Source organism: Vulpes vulpes, chromosome 8 (assembly GCF_048418805.1).
Source record: "Vulpes vulpes isolate BD-2025 chromosome 8, VulVul3, whole genome shotgun sequence".
NCBI classification, from domain to species: domain Eukaryota; kingdom Metazoa; phylum Chordata; class Mammalia; order Carnivora; family Canidae; genus Vulpes; species Vulpes vulpes.
This window is the reverse complement of record NC_132787.1, coordinates 33,288,485-33,303,232: the sequence shown is the minus strand read 5'-3', so window position 1 is coordinate 33,303,232 and position 14,748 is coordinate 33,288,485. Positions and strand designations below refer to the sequence as shown.

General features: G+C 42.3%; 1 protein-coding gene across 1 annotated transcript in view; it reads right to left on the bottom strand.

The window, feature by feature from the left end:
• Window positions 1–262: 262 nt before the first annotated feature.
• The window catches only part of DUSP16 (dual specificity phosphatase 16), an 81,213-nt gene continuing 66,727 nt past the window's right edge, over window positions 263–14,748 (bottom strand). Inside the window, exons 6-8 of the mRNA XM_072766015.1 lie at window positions 9,345–9,504; window positions 3,804–3,927; window positions 263–1,562 (exon numbers count right to left, since the gene is read on the bottom strand). Coding sequence (XP_072622116.1) covers window positions 386–1,562; window positions 3,804–3,927; window positions 9,345–9,504 — 1,461 coding nt within the window. The 3' untranslated portion in view covers window positions 263–385. The remainder of the gene's footprint in view (window positions 1,563–3,803; window positions 3,928–9,344; window positions 9,505–14,748) is intronic.

The following is a 14,748-nucleotide window of genomic DNA, read 5'->3' as shown; positions in this document are numbered from 1 at the left end:
GCACTCAAGACCTCTTGTAGCATGACATGGAAACTGTGGGGCATTTTGTCCTCCAACACCAAATAAAACCAGATTCGGTAAGAACAAGAGGATGTGCAATTCACCACATACAATTTTTCATCTGTCTAGCAGGATATCTAGCAATCTGCCCTTCCACTTTTGTTGAGAGAAATATTAGCTGATCTCTCAAGTACAGATGTTGAGAGAACTGTGTTGATCCATCTTTTGCTTTTACACCATAGCTCCATTCTCCAAAAATATATATGTATGTACATATATATATATTTCAGATTTACAGGGAATATATATATATATATATATATATATATATATATTTTGTGAACAAGAAAAACATTGTCAACAGAAGTCACAAGCGTGTCTCTTCTCAGGAGACCTCAATGATTTCCATGCTGCCTGAAAAGCTAGACTGGCTGCCCACCTTCCCCAGTTCTTCCCGAGACCTGTTCTCCGACATGATGCCCTCACCAAATTCCATCTGGCAGCTTCGGCGTTTAAACTGCTTTTCAAAGGGGCTCTCTTCATGCCAGCTCCGCCGCGAGTCGGCTCTGTCACTTGGCTTCTGCCGCCTGCGCACAGAGTAGACCTGGTCGCTACAGGTGGGCAGCTGGCTACAGCTGTAGGCAGAGTAACTGGCACTGCCTCCGTAGACGGCCGAGGCAGAGTAGAAGTGAGAGGACTCTGTGGCAAAATACCAGCTATTGGTCAGGGAAGGGGTGGAGGTCTGCGGAGCCAAGATATCCGAATGCCAGCCCTTGAGGCCCAGCCCAGCGGCAGACTTGGCGAGGTGCTGCTGGCTGGTGGAGAGGCCAAAAAGGAAGTTGGTATGGCAGTTGTCCTCTACGCTCCCACTCCGGTGCAGCGGGGAGATGAGGGACCGTGGGCCGGCACTGCCACTGCTGGTTCTCACTGCATGTAATCGCTTGCTCTGGCTATCAGAGGGCCTGACAGGCTGAGGCTTCTTGGGGACGTTGGCCTCCTCCTTATCTGGGCTGGTTTCTGGGGTCTGCTCTGATACTTCCTCAACGGGAGAGAACTGACAGAGCTTGTTGGTCCCCTCCAGAGTCGTGGAAGGTTTGTAGTATTCAAGAGCGTCTTCTGATGAGGAGAAACCATGCAAGGACGCCGCCACACTGGCCGAGTATGAAACAGATTTGATGTCCAGAGAGAAGGAGCGCTTGAGCTTACTGCTGTCTTCCAGCTTGCCTGAGGGCAGGTGGAGCCCACTGAGCGCCTGGACCAGAGAGCTGTCTTCCAACAGCGAGGGCTGTGTGCTGGATGTGCCAGCAGCATGCATGGGCCTTTGGGCTACCGCCTCTGAGGTAGCAGAGTTGGCACAGGGTGGACCGAGGCACATCTCGCCCTTCTGTCCACCTTCGGAGACCGCAGGGACAGGGTCATTTGGCTTCTCCAGGTGCAGCAGCTTGAGTTTGCTCTTTGGCCCTGATGTGCCAGTCTGGTTCTTAATCTTCTTCTCATAGTCTAGGAGTTGGCCCAGAAAATTGAAGTTTGGAGATATGGTAGGTCTTTTTTCTTTCACAAATCTACGAAGAGAGGAAAGAAACAGAAATCCTGAATTTTGCAACTACAATTTATCTTAAGAACAGTATGAAAATAAAATATATTAAGTGAACAAATATGACAGAGAATTATTAGAGCCTCCCAAATACCTATGGAAGAGGACTGGTTTGAAAGTTTAGGGAGACATACAACATGTCCCTGGAGAATGCTAGAAAGACAGGGCCCAGGCCCTAAAAGCTCTAGTTTTAGCCTTCTTATTTTCAAGGACCCAAAGTTTCCAATGCAACTGACAAGCAAGGGTTCTGTCCTCACTGCTGGGGCCTAGCCCCCGCACCCCTATGCTGGTGCCACTGCCGGGAGTCCAGGGGAACGGTCACTCTCCAGCTTCAGTTCCCCAGTATCACATCTTCTAACTCCCCCCAGTCACTTCCTCAACACATTTCATGTATTAATTAACGACCAGAAAAGTGGATAGCAGATGGCCAGAGCACCAAGCACACACCTGAGCTCCTTCTCTTAGTATTCAACAGGAAAGAACAACCAGCAATCAGTGGCCTGTGTGTGCTAAGCACTGGGCTAATGCATTAGCCACAGTATTATCTCATTCAGACCCCAAAACTCCCCATATCAAGTCGCTGTATTAACCCCATCACACAAGGACACAAAGTCCTTATGTGACGTGCCCAAAATCACTGAAAGCCAAGCCTCATGTCTAGGTCCATTTTTGTAACCACTGTGTTAAAAAAGAATCATTGAGGGGTAAAAACCAGTACTAAACAGCTCTTATGTTTAATTGTGCAAACACAGACTCTTAGAGACAGTAAACAAATTCTTCAGTGGCTTCTGACCTTCACTCTGTACAAGATGCAGGAGTGAAACTACACTGAAGATTCATATTTGAATATGGAAATAGAAAAATGACAAACTCCTTGGAAATCAAGTCACCTAAAGCAAGTGAACAAAGCCAGAAACAAGTATAAACGCAGGGTCCTCATAAGACCTTGTAACGTGACCTAAGAGTGCCTTTTCTCCTGGTTTCTTTCTTTCTTTCTTTTTTTTTTATTTATTTATGATAGTCACACAGAGAGAGAGAGAGAGAGAGAGAGAGAGACAGAGGGAGAAGCAGGCTCCATACACCAGGAGCACGACGCGGGATTTGATCTCGGGTCTCCAAGATCGCGCCCTGGGTCAAAGGCAGGCGCCAAACCGCTGTGCCACCCAGGGATCCCTTCTCCTGGTTTCTATGTGGTGCCAGAAGCCCAGAGGAAGAAAAGCCTGAGTGGAGGACGAGGGAACTGAAGCAAAGGCAGGACCCTGCTCCTCCAGGCTCATTCCTCAGATGAGAAGCTGCTCAGGTAGCTCATTTCTTCTTCCAGATTTTCCTTTTTTTAAATAAAAAGATTTTATTTACTTATTTATTCATAGAGACAGAGAGAGAGAGAGAGAGAGAGAGAGAGAGAGGGGCAGAGACACAGGCAGAGGGAGAAGCAGGCCCCATGCAGGGAGCCCGACGTGGGACTCGATCCCAGATCTCCAGGATCACAGGCCGCAGGTGGCACTAAACCACTGCACCACTGGGGCTGCCCTCTTCCAGATTTTCCAATTTGAGAAAACAGTCCAACTGTTAAAACAGGCCTGCTTCCTGCACCTGTATTTACTGGCTTTCTTTCACATGAAAACTAACCACCTGTACGCACCATGCACGTGGGGGCCTCTGGACCACCCACGAAGCACACTCAAGTCCTGCGTGCTCCCGTCGCCTGCCTGCCCTCCCCTCTGCCCTGGGCTGCGGAGGGCGATGAAGTCACAACGCAAAATCCGGGCAACTCTAGAACGGAGGCAACTTTCCTCAGTGACCGGATTCTGACAACTACTGGGTCTCCCTCACAGGGACAGAGGAACAGAGTTTGAAGCAGAAAGATGAATTCCGCGATAGGTATTCTGCTACAGCTTCTTCATGTGTACTTTCCCTATTAGGAAAAGGTATAAACTCACTTGACAGGACGGACAACTGCTTAGATTTGTTGTTCCTGAAAGTTAAAAAGTAGCTGAGGATGAATCTGACATGTTCGAAGGGAATTCATGCTCACTTGTAAAAGTGCATTCTTCTCTAGTCTTTGAAAAACCATTTAAAAATCCAGCCACCTCTAAAGCATGTAACTAAAATAGGCCCGATCTGCTTGAATTTGGTTGCCCACCCTCATCTCCCTCCATGCTTCAGGTCAGATGAAAAGCCCGCACACAAGACACCCTCCATCTCTCACCTGTAAGCTTCATCTAAGGACATGTCCATCCTCTTCATGATGTAGGCGATGGCGATGGTGGCTGAGCGAGAGATGCCCGCTAAGCAGTGCACCAGCACACGGCCGTTGGAAGCCTTGGCTTTCTCTGCAGGAGTCAAATTCAACAAGGGTCACTGAGGACGACTGTGTTCAATCTTGAGATCTTGTTGCCACATACCTCTTTTATCTGATAACTGAGTAAATCTCATCTCACATATCGTTCCTTTTGACAGTTTCTTACGGAGGTGAGGGAAGATCACTCCCCCACCATTTACATACAGGACAATGAAGGTCCAAACGTGTAGGTAGGCCATTAGTCCCTAACTCAAAATCATCTCTTACTCAGGACATTTCTGGTTTTTTTACACTGTTTTCTTAATAACTTCCCCTGAGTATAAATCCTACATTGTGATGACATGATTCTACTTGTTTTTTTGTGTTGTTGTTTTTTTTAATTTTATGTATTCATGAGAGAGGGAGGCAGGACACAGGCAGAGTTGAGAAGCAGGCTCCCTGTGGGGAACCCCATGTGTGACTTGATCCCAGGACCCTGGGATCACGATCTGAGCCAAAGGCAGATGGCTCAACCACTAAGCCACCCAGGCACCCGTGATTATACTTATTTAGCTTAGATGATTTTGGAATACAGAGAAGCATAAAGAAAATAACACCCCAAATCCTAAGATTTGGCTAATATTTTGTTTGCCCATGTTGTCTGATACTGCAGCTTTATTCTAGTTATGTAAAAGATACTAAACTTTGCAGTTTTAAGAGATAATTTTCAGTTTTGATATATAACTGACCTATTACATTGTATTTCAGGTATATAGTATAATGATTTGCTACATATGAAGTGGTTAAAGTTTTAAAAAATATCTTCTCATTTCAAACACCTGTGACATACATTACTAATTTAAAAAGTAGGAGAGTAAGGAAGGAGAAAGACTTTATCACCATATCACATTGCAATGCAAAAAGATGCCAGGTCAAACTACCTTTAAAACCTATTTTCCTATAGTGTCCTATCTGTATGTCATAAACTGGCTCACCTTTATTTGCCGAATTTAAGAAGAAAACCACGTATTTGCTGTGAATCAGGTTTAGCAGCTCACTTTAACGAGGATCAAGGGAACTTGAACCTTCCCTGGATATCCAGGAGTTACTGACTGCATCATGTATATTCCGCATAACGTGGTAGGACTTTCGGTCACTTAGTTAGGATCAAGAACATTCAACCCAGCAGTGTTACCATCTCTCACCGCTGAGGGGCTTTAAAAGCCCAGTTGTAGGAGTAAATGAAATTATCCCATGGCAGCTACTAACATTTTAGCCTCAATTCTAAACAATTACGTGTGTGCTTAGCCACAAACTGCTGCCATGGAGCTAACCTATTCCGTTTTTGCTTTCGCTTTCGCTGATGCCATCAAGTTTACCAAATCTTATGTTAAAATTCTTATACTAATCTTACTATTTCCTCTTTTGCCTAGGCTGCTAAGAAGCTCAAAGCTGAGACTTTCAATGCCAACAGGTAACTAGTTCAGATTTTATTGTACCTTTCCTAGTCCCATATTACTTGGTTCTTGCCCTCTGATCCTGTTTTAACATGTATGTGTGTGACTGTGTGTTATCTTCTGATCCTAGTCTCATACTGTAAGCTCCTTTAAAATCTTATTGGAAGCAGGCTGGATTTCAATTTTTTATTTTTTTTATTTATTTAGAGTGTGTGTGCACTCAAGTGGGGGGGGGCTTAAGGGGGAGGATGTGTGAGGGGTGGGACATTGGGAGAGGGGAGAGAGAATCTCAAGCACACCCAAGCTGTATGACGCACAGCACAGAGCTTGCCTTGGGGCTCAATGTCATGAGCCTGAGACCATGACTTAATGACTGAACCACCCTCAAATTTTCAAATAGTTATCTCAAGACTACACAGACCTAGAAGAATCTTGCTTCTAATTACCTCAGAGGGCTTCACAGTGGACACATTATGTACCCAGTAAATAGTGTCTGGCTAATACATACCTTAAAAAAGCAATCTTTATTAAAAATAAACGTGATAAAAAAAAACGTGAAAAGAAGGAAGGTTAGAAGGAGATAAAACAATGACAATAACGGATTGTGTTAGAATATTGAGATTATAGGTTTCCTTTTCTCTGTTTTTCAAATATTCTGCATTGTACTTACATTGCTTTTATTTTTTTTTATTTTTTTTAATAAATTAATTTTTATTGGTGTTCAATTTACCAACATACAGAAAAACACCCAGTGCTCATCCCATCAAGTGTCCCCCTCAGTGCCGTTATAATCATGACACTTTTGAGGATGTTTTAGAAATCTGACTGAGGTGTACCTGGGTGGCTCAGTCAGTTAAGCATCCAACTCTTGATTTCAGCTTAGGTAAATCTCAGAGTTAGGGGATGGAGCCCCACATCAGGCTCAGATCTTGGAGGGGATTCTCTCCTCTGCTTGGGATTCTCACCACCCCCTGGTGCTCACGTGTGTGCTTGCTCTCTCTCTCTTTCCCTCCCTCCCTCCCTCCCTCAAATAAATAAATATTTTTAAAAATCTGACTTAAAAATGATTACATGGATTGGGGGTCATCAGAACATGTTTCTTGGCAGAAATGAGTGTGGAGCTGTCTTAAAGCAAAGGAAGTTCCATACACGCAGAGCTGGCAGGGAGAAGGGAGGTGGCCGCACAGTGGGGCTGAATGGGTTCCTCATACCCAGTCCACCATGGCTGCAGCACACGCTTCATGGGGCAGGGAGGTTACTAGAAAGAAAGTTTCAAAGGTGAAGCAGGTGCTGGAGGGTCTGGGAATGTGAGGCTAAGGGCTGCAGGTTCCTGAACAGGGGCCAGCAAAAGCACTGACAGTGACAACTGGAAAGAAGAAAAGCAGGCTGCCACTGCAGCAGTTCAGGAATAGAAATATAGGTCAAAACAGGGCAGAGGATAACAAATGAAAAGGGTAAGTGGGGGGGCAGTGAGGATGAGAAGTTATAAAGGCTAAAAATGAAGCAGCAATAATTGAGCTTACAGAGTACAGCTCTAAGAATGAAACCCAAAGAACTTCTCAGATGATAATATGTAAAATTGCTACTATTTAGTATGAGCCAGTTAGGAGTTAGGCACTTTGCAGGGTAGCCTACACCCACGATCTATTTTAATCCTCACAACATCCCTTCCAGGTAGATACATTATCTTCAGTTTCCACTTTAGGAAACTGAGAAACTTACCCCAAATCACTTAACTAGTAACCAAGGGAAGGCAAGACTCAAATACAGTCTGGCTCCAAAGTACATGCCCTTGATCACCTCCCTGTAGGGCTTACACGACAACTCAAGAGGCGGGGCAGGAGCCCAGGGTACGGTGAGGAGGGCGAGTGCCCGCAGAAGCAGCCAGCTGGGACCAGACCCTCGAGAGTGGCCCACAGCAAGCAGACAACCTGAGCTCACACCATCCAGGTGAACGAAAAATAAAGACAAAGCTCCATGAAAACTGTGGTTCTTCCAACAAACCCAGAAACTTACTGAAATTTATCTAAATAGTAAAAAGAAACAACCCCCACAAGCCTGTAAGTTATTAAGCCCTGGCACGGGGGTAGTGTTCACGCTGCGCACTAGGCTGTGACCAACCAGGGCAGTGAGCGTGCACTGGGCTCCAAGTAGCAGCAGGAGGGTTTGCCCTTAATTACCTGGGGGTTGGAGGGGTGGGAAGGACGGTGGCCCCTAGTAAGTAGGGCCGAGCAAGTGAAATACTTGGCTCATACTAAATAGTATAATAAATATTTTCAGATACTACAAATAAATTATAGTATGTATTTGGATGTGCTTAACTGAATTGGGGAACATGGTAATAAATTCCTTCTGTCTGAATTAAGTGGCAGGATGACCCTAGTATCTCCCATGAAAGAACAAAGTGAGCTGGGGCAAAGTCATTCATATTCTCTTTTCTATACGCCCCCTAACAGACATTGTGATGAGCTCCCTTCTAAATAGATCCTGAAACTGCACTTTTAGCTGAAATTAAAGCCAAATATCTTTGGAATGACTTGACATGCAATAGGAACATTAACCTTAAGTGTTATCTTTTAAAGAGGCAAAAACTGAATGAGATACTGAATGCTTCCTAGAAATACAACAGTGGGGGTGACTAATCTGGGAATTTTGTTTGTGAATATTATGATGTGAATTATTTAAGCCATTTATATTCTGACATTTTAAAGAACACATCCTAATTAAAGATGAAAACTTCTGGAAATCTGGAATCTTGAAGGAAAAACAAAAATGTTTTGGAATTACTCAAAGTCCCAAAAGTATCATCTAGAAATTTCTCTCACAGATGAAAGGGGCTTAAAGTACATAATTTCACAACTTAAAAGGAACTAGTTATTTTTTTTTATTTTTAATTTTTATTTTTTTAAAGATTTTATTTATTTATTTATGAGATACACAGAGAGAGAGAAAGAGAGGCAGAGACACAGGCAGAGGGAGAAGCAGGCTCCATGCAGGGAGCCCGACGTGGGACTCGATCCCGGGTCTCCAGGATCAGGCCCTGGGCTGAAGGTGGTGCTAAACCCCTGAGCCACCCGGGATGCCTGGAACTAGTTATTTTTTAAATCGCAGTAACAAATTTGGAGTATTTAGTTATGGATTTAATGCTCAAGCTTATGTGATTAAAGGAAGAAACATCAAAAACTTCTCACATGGATCATCAAGAGTGAACCTCATCCTGCTGCTCAAGGGTGAACAGCAAAAATCTCCCCTGTCTGGCTACTCTCCACTGAAACTAGGCTTCAAATACACATCACCAACTTCTCACAGCAGACCTGATCCTGAGGCACCAGAGTGGCACAAAGCACCCAAAGCTGGGAGTCAGGAGACTCTAGGACTGACAGGCCCAGCAAGCAGAGCACCACGTGGGGCAGATCAGAGCCTGTCACAACCATCCAACCCTGAGGAAGTGAGTGTGTGTATGAGTGTGTGTGTGTGTGTGTGTGTGTGCGCGTGCGCACGCGCTGGAATTTTATGAGATCCCATACTACTTGAAATTACTGGCACATGGACTGAGGCTTACAAATCTCGTGACATAAAGATTTCAAATGTAATGGGATTTGTTTTCACAGGATTTAACTTTTCTCTGGGGAGAACACAGCAGCAAGGTAAAAAACAGTTTCAGGAATGCCACCAAAGTTTCCAAAAGTTTTTTATAGGATCTGAACAAAACGCTAAAGTTTAATCCCAGAAATTCAACTGATTTTCAAACATTTGGAAATATATTATCACAGATCCCATCAGGTTTAACCTTGGTAGTGTTAAGTGAGCTAGAATGTCACAAGGCCAGTCCTTCGGGGACAGCATGGCACACACACGTCACCTTGGCCACTCAATGAGATAAGCAGCATCATGTGTTGCTCTCAAACTTCTGAAATCTCTGAAACAGGCTCCTTTTCTCTAAAGAGAAAAAATGGGAGGGGAGGAGGGGTACACCTGTACAGGGGACTATGACCCAGAGGGAGCTACTCACCAATGAAATCTACTGATTTGTCCAACCACGGCAAAATTTTCTCACAAAAGCTATCATTCACAGGCACTCGCAGGAAATGAGATTCGGGGATAAAATCGGGCTTAGGACAGGTATTGCTGGCATTTAACACATAACCAATCCCATTCTGTTGCATCAGCTCCTGTGGAGGGAAAGAACAATTAAAGTGACTAACATATCAGCACAATCATTTTGGAAAAGTAAATTTTAATGGTAAGAATTACTAGTTTCCTTGAAATCGGAGTTAATTCGGTCATTGAAATCCAAATACCTAGCACAGTGACATTTAGAGACTTTAAAGCAGAATTGTTTTTAAGGGGGGAAAAAAGGGCTGTTGAAAATAGTATGCTTGAGGACATCTGGGTGGCTCAGTAGGTAGAGCACTGAACTCTTGGTTTTGCCTGCAGTCACGATCTCAGGTCCATGAGACTGAGCCCCATGGCAGGCTCCCCACTCAGCAGGGGCTCTGCCTGACGATTATCTCCCCCTGCCCTTCTCCAACTCTTGCACGCATGCACATGCACTCCCTCTCGCTCTCAAATAAATAAATCTTTAATAAAAGACTATGCTTGAAGATCACACATCATTAATATTATAACCAACTCTGTATCTTCATTAACTGAGAAAGTGGAAATATACAAAATAAAACCATGGCAGTTTACTATGACCTTCTGCCAGGCCAGAGCCCTGGTCTCCTGATGCTCTTGTGTACTTCTGTTAGGTTACAATCAGACTGTGAAGATCTTAATGGTGTTTACTCTGACTTTTAAACTTTAGTGCATGTAGCAAAGGTCACATTTGTTTTTCCATGCTGAGATTACTACCATTTGGTCAATCGCAGTATTGCCCATGTAACACAGCAGCAGGTCACTGGAGTTGAGGCTTCATGCCTTTCTTGCCAATGGTCCTTAAAGGAACCATTTTACATGTCTTTCTCCTATCCACCAACAGGACTACAAGGATTTATCACATTAAAGGTAAAGGCAAGTAGTAATGTTGCTTTCTATCCAATTCAGTAATGAAGACCTTGAAGTTTCAGAAGAGAACAGGCAGTTCTAAGGACAAAAAATGTTACAAGTCTGTAATGACTGTCAAATTTGATTTCCCCACAGGAAGAATATAACAATGTATACTTCTGACAAGTCACCTCATAACCTACAATTTATAGAAATGGCCACTGACCTAAATTCAATCAAAAAATATTTGTTGAGTATCTTTGCTAGAGGCTTAATAATATTATGGTACGGGATGGGGATCCCTGGGTGGCACAGCGGTTTGGCGCCTGCCTTTGGCCCAGGGCGTGATCCTGGAGACCCGGGATCGAATCCCACGTTGGGCTCCAGTGCATGGAGCCTGCTTCTCCCTCTGCCTATGTCTCTGCATCTCTCTCTCTCTCTCTGTGACTATCATAAATAAAAACAAAATAAAATTTAAAAAAATAATAATAATATTATGGTACATAGTACATACTAATAAAATAATATCTAAAAGAATAATATCTAACAGTTAATGAATGCCTACTATTTCTAAATTTTGTGCTGAACATTTAAATATATGGTCTCTTGGGATGCCTGGGTGGTTCAGTGGTTGAGCGTCTGCCTTTGGCTTAGTTCATGATCCCAGAGTACTAGGATCAAGTCCCACATCAGGCTCCCCAGGGAGCCTGCTTCTCCTTCTACCTATGTCTCTGCCTCTCTGTGTCTCTCATTAATAAATACATACGTAGTCATTAAAAAATAAATAAGTAAACAATCTCTTGAGGATGTGGAGAAAAAGGAACCCTCTTACACTGTTGGTAGACATGCTAACTGGGGCAACCACTCTGGGAAACAGTATAGAGGTTCCTCAAAAAGTTAAAAATAGAGCTACCCTATGATTCAATAATCACACTACTGGGTATTTACCCAAATCATACAAGAATAATAATTCAAAGGCATACATGCACCCCTATGCTTATAGCAGCATTATTTACAATGGCCAAATTATGGAAGCAGCCCAAGTATCCATAGATAGATGAAAGGAAAAAGAAAATGTGGTATATACGTACAATGGAATGTTATTTGGGCATAAAAAAGAATGAAATCTTGCCATTTGCAACATGGATGGAGCTAGCTTAGCATATAATGTTAAGCAACATAAGTCAGAATAAGACAAATACCATAGATTTCAACTTCTATGTGGAATCTAAGAAACAAGCAAAAGGGGGGAAAAAAGAGACAAAGCAAGTAACAGACATTTAGCTCTAGAGAATAAATTGATGGTTACCAAAGGGGAGGTGGGTAGAGGGATGGAGGAAACAGGTGATAGGGATGAAGGAAGGCACTTGTCGCGATGAGCACTGGGTGATATATGCCAGTGCTAAGTCACTACAGTGTATATCTGAAAGTAATAGAATGTAGCATGTTAACTATATTGGAATGAAAATTAAAAACAATAAATACATAGAAGGTCGCATTTAATCCTCACAACCACCCTCTGACACGAATACTATTATTATCCTCATTTTTAAAAAACTGACGTTTGGTGAGATTACATGTTTGCAAAGTCACACAGCTAGAAAGTGGTAGAGAGTCAAGATTCAAATTCAAGTACATTCGTCTCCAGAATCTGTCCTGAGTCGCCATGCTCTAACTGAAGTTCCATTTAAACCAAGTTAGATGGAGCAACAAGGTAACTAGCCTACATACACATATTCTCTTTAACTAAATGAAGTATTAGAATATAAAGTTTAACTTTATTCTTTATGCTCTTTTTAATGATCACCAATAAATGAGGAAGGAAAGGGGCACGACTCTGGCCCTGAGCTTCTGTGAGGAGACAGACTCTCAGAGGGACTCAGGACACCTTTGAGGAGATGTACTTACGGTGTTTATATCATCCTCTGTTTTCCATTACTATCACCTCTGCTGCAGCCACAGGCATTTACAGTGCTGGCCTCCCTGCCATGTTGACACTGGTGTCTCCTGCTGCATGCTGAGGATTGGCTGTCTACATGCACAGTGCCTGCTGTTGAGCTCACTGTTGCCACACACCAAACTGCAGCAATGCCATCATGCTGGACCAATCCGACACATGAAAGGAAGCCCTTCAATAATCCAGCTTACGATGCTGTTAATAGCTCAAAAAAACTATTTTTCACTTATAAAACAATGTACCATAGAAGATGCATTTAAGTAGTTGCTTTGTTTTTTTTAAAGTTTTTTTTTATTGGGGAGGGGTAATCTCTGCATCCAACATGGGGCTCAAACTCATGACCCTGAGATCAGATCAAGAGTCACATCCTTTTCTAACTGAGCCAACCAGATGCCCCAATAGTTTATTTTAAACAATGGGCAAAAGGAGAAGGGTAAAAAAGACATTAATGTATTAAAACTGGGTGATGGTAAAATTATTTATTTATTTATTTAATTTATTTTATTTTAAAGATTTTTTTTAATTTATTCATGAGAGAGAGAGAGAGAGAGAGAGGCAGAGGCAGAGGGAGAGGGAGAAGCAGGCTCCCCGCAGGGAGCCCGATGTGGGACTTGATCCCCAGTCTCCAAGATCAGGCCCTGGGCAAAAGGTGCCACCAAACCACTAAGCCACCCGGGCTGCCCGATGGTAAAATAATTTAAACACAAAATGAAATGAGGAAAAAAAGGACATGATCTCAATCATAAATATAGCTTTATGTATAAAGATTTTATTGCAAAAAAATCTACTTATTAAGTCAATTATTACATATTCCCTGAAATTCTTTTTGTAGTAAGATAGGACCTGATAAATAAAATATGGCCATTTTTTTTAAGAACATGGCCAATTTTAAAAGCAAAAAGGCAAAGAGTCCTAAAATGTTATGTAAGATTTACATACAATTTTGCTATCAAACATGATACATAATGTGGATTGGCAGTTACTACATCAGTGGAAAAGTCATTTAAAAGGAGGAAATCATTAAAAATGATATATATACACTTGAAATATTTTATTTTATTTTATTTATTTTTTTGAAATATTTTATTTTTAAGATTTTATTTATTTATTCATGAGAGACACAGAGAGAAGCAGAGACACAGGCAGAGGGAGAAGCAGGCTTCCTGCAGGGAGCCCAATACAGGACTTGATCCCAGAACCCTGGGATCACCACCAGAGCCAAAAGCAGACCCTCAACCACTGAGCCACCCAGGTGCCCCTGAAATATCTTATTTTAATTGAAAACAAATAAATAAAACAATTCACTAATTTCTAATGCAGGACCATGGCCTTTTTTTTTGGTAGGGGTTAGCTAACTACTTACCTTCTTTTTTTTAGCTAGAGTTCTTAAGGAAATCACAACTAAACGCATTTACTATTCAGTTTCCATTTCTTTAAAGAAGACCAAAAACTTGTAAAACATCAGTAAAGAATCCTGAATTATGATCATCCCCCAGGTATTTTATAGTTGCCTTACTGCCTGCCCTAGTTTAAACAGAAAAAAAAAAAAAAAAAAAAAAACCAACGCAAAGCAATTTGTTTTTCCTGAATCTTCCAAAGCATTTAACTTAGGTCATAGAAAAACAACTCTCTTCCTTCCCTCATTCATAATTCATGGGTGTATGTAATATTTTAATCAATGTGCACGATTATAATAAGTAAACTAGCCTAAACAGGTTTGAGAACAAACATAGTAAGCATGCTGGTAAGCACACTGTCCCAATGGTAGAAACAAACAGGCCTTAGTGAAGTGCCTCCTGCTAGCCACAGGCCAGCAGCACCTGCTGGGCCTCAGGGTTGAGGTGCTGGTGAATCTCTGAGATGTGAGGTTTCATGAAGTTATACATATTATTAACTTGCTATCCTGATTATTTTTACAAAGGTACATATAAGTGACTGAGCGGATATAGTATGTCAATGTTTCTGACAGTGGAACTGGAATGGAACTATGTAATTATGAAGAATGGGTCTGTTCTACAGAATAATGATAGCCTTTATTCACAGATGACTGTCAATGACTTCTTACTATGTTATAAAGAGGTATTTATGGAATCTGTTCAGTTCTGTTTTAGTATGTTGTGCAAAACATACACAATTGAGTATTACTCTATCCCATAATTAAATATCACAGTCTGTAACCTTTCAGAGGGCACTCGTTATGCCGTTTAATATTTAGCTCAACTTTGTGCTAAGTTTGCTAACAGGTGCTTTCTACGGACAAAATAATCTTCCCTGGCCTTCAAATATCCTTCTGACACACTGGCCTCTCAGTTCTTTGAACTTCTCACCTTGACGACTCACTAATGAGACCCGGTCTGGTCTCAGTCATTACCAACCACCACCCTGCCATAATCTCGAGCTCACACACCCTACTCTGGGATGTTTCCTTCTCTCCTTCTGGTTTTGCTGCCTCTTATACCACCACTCTTGGGAT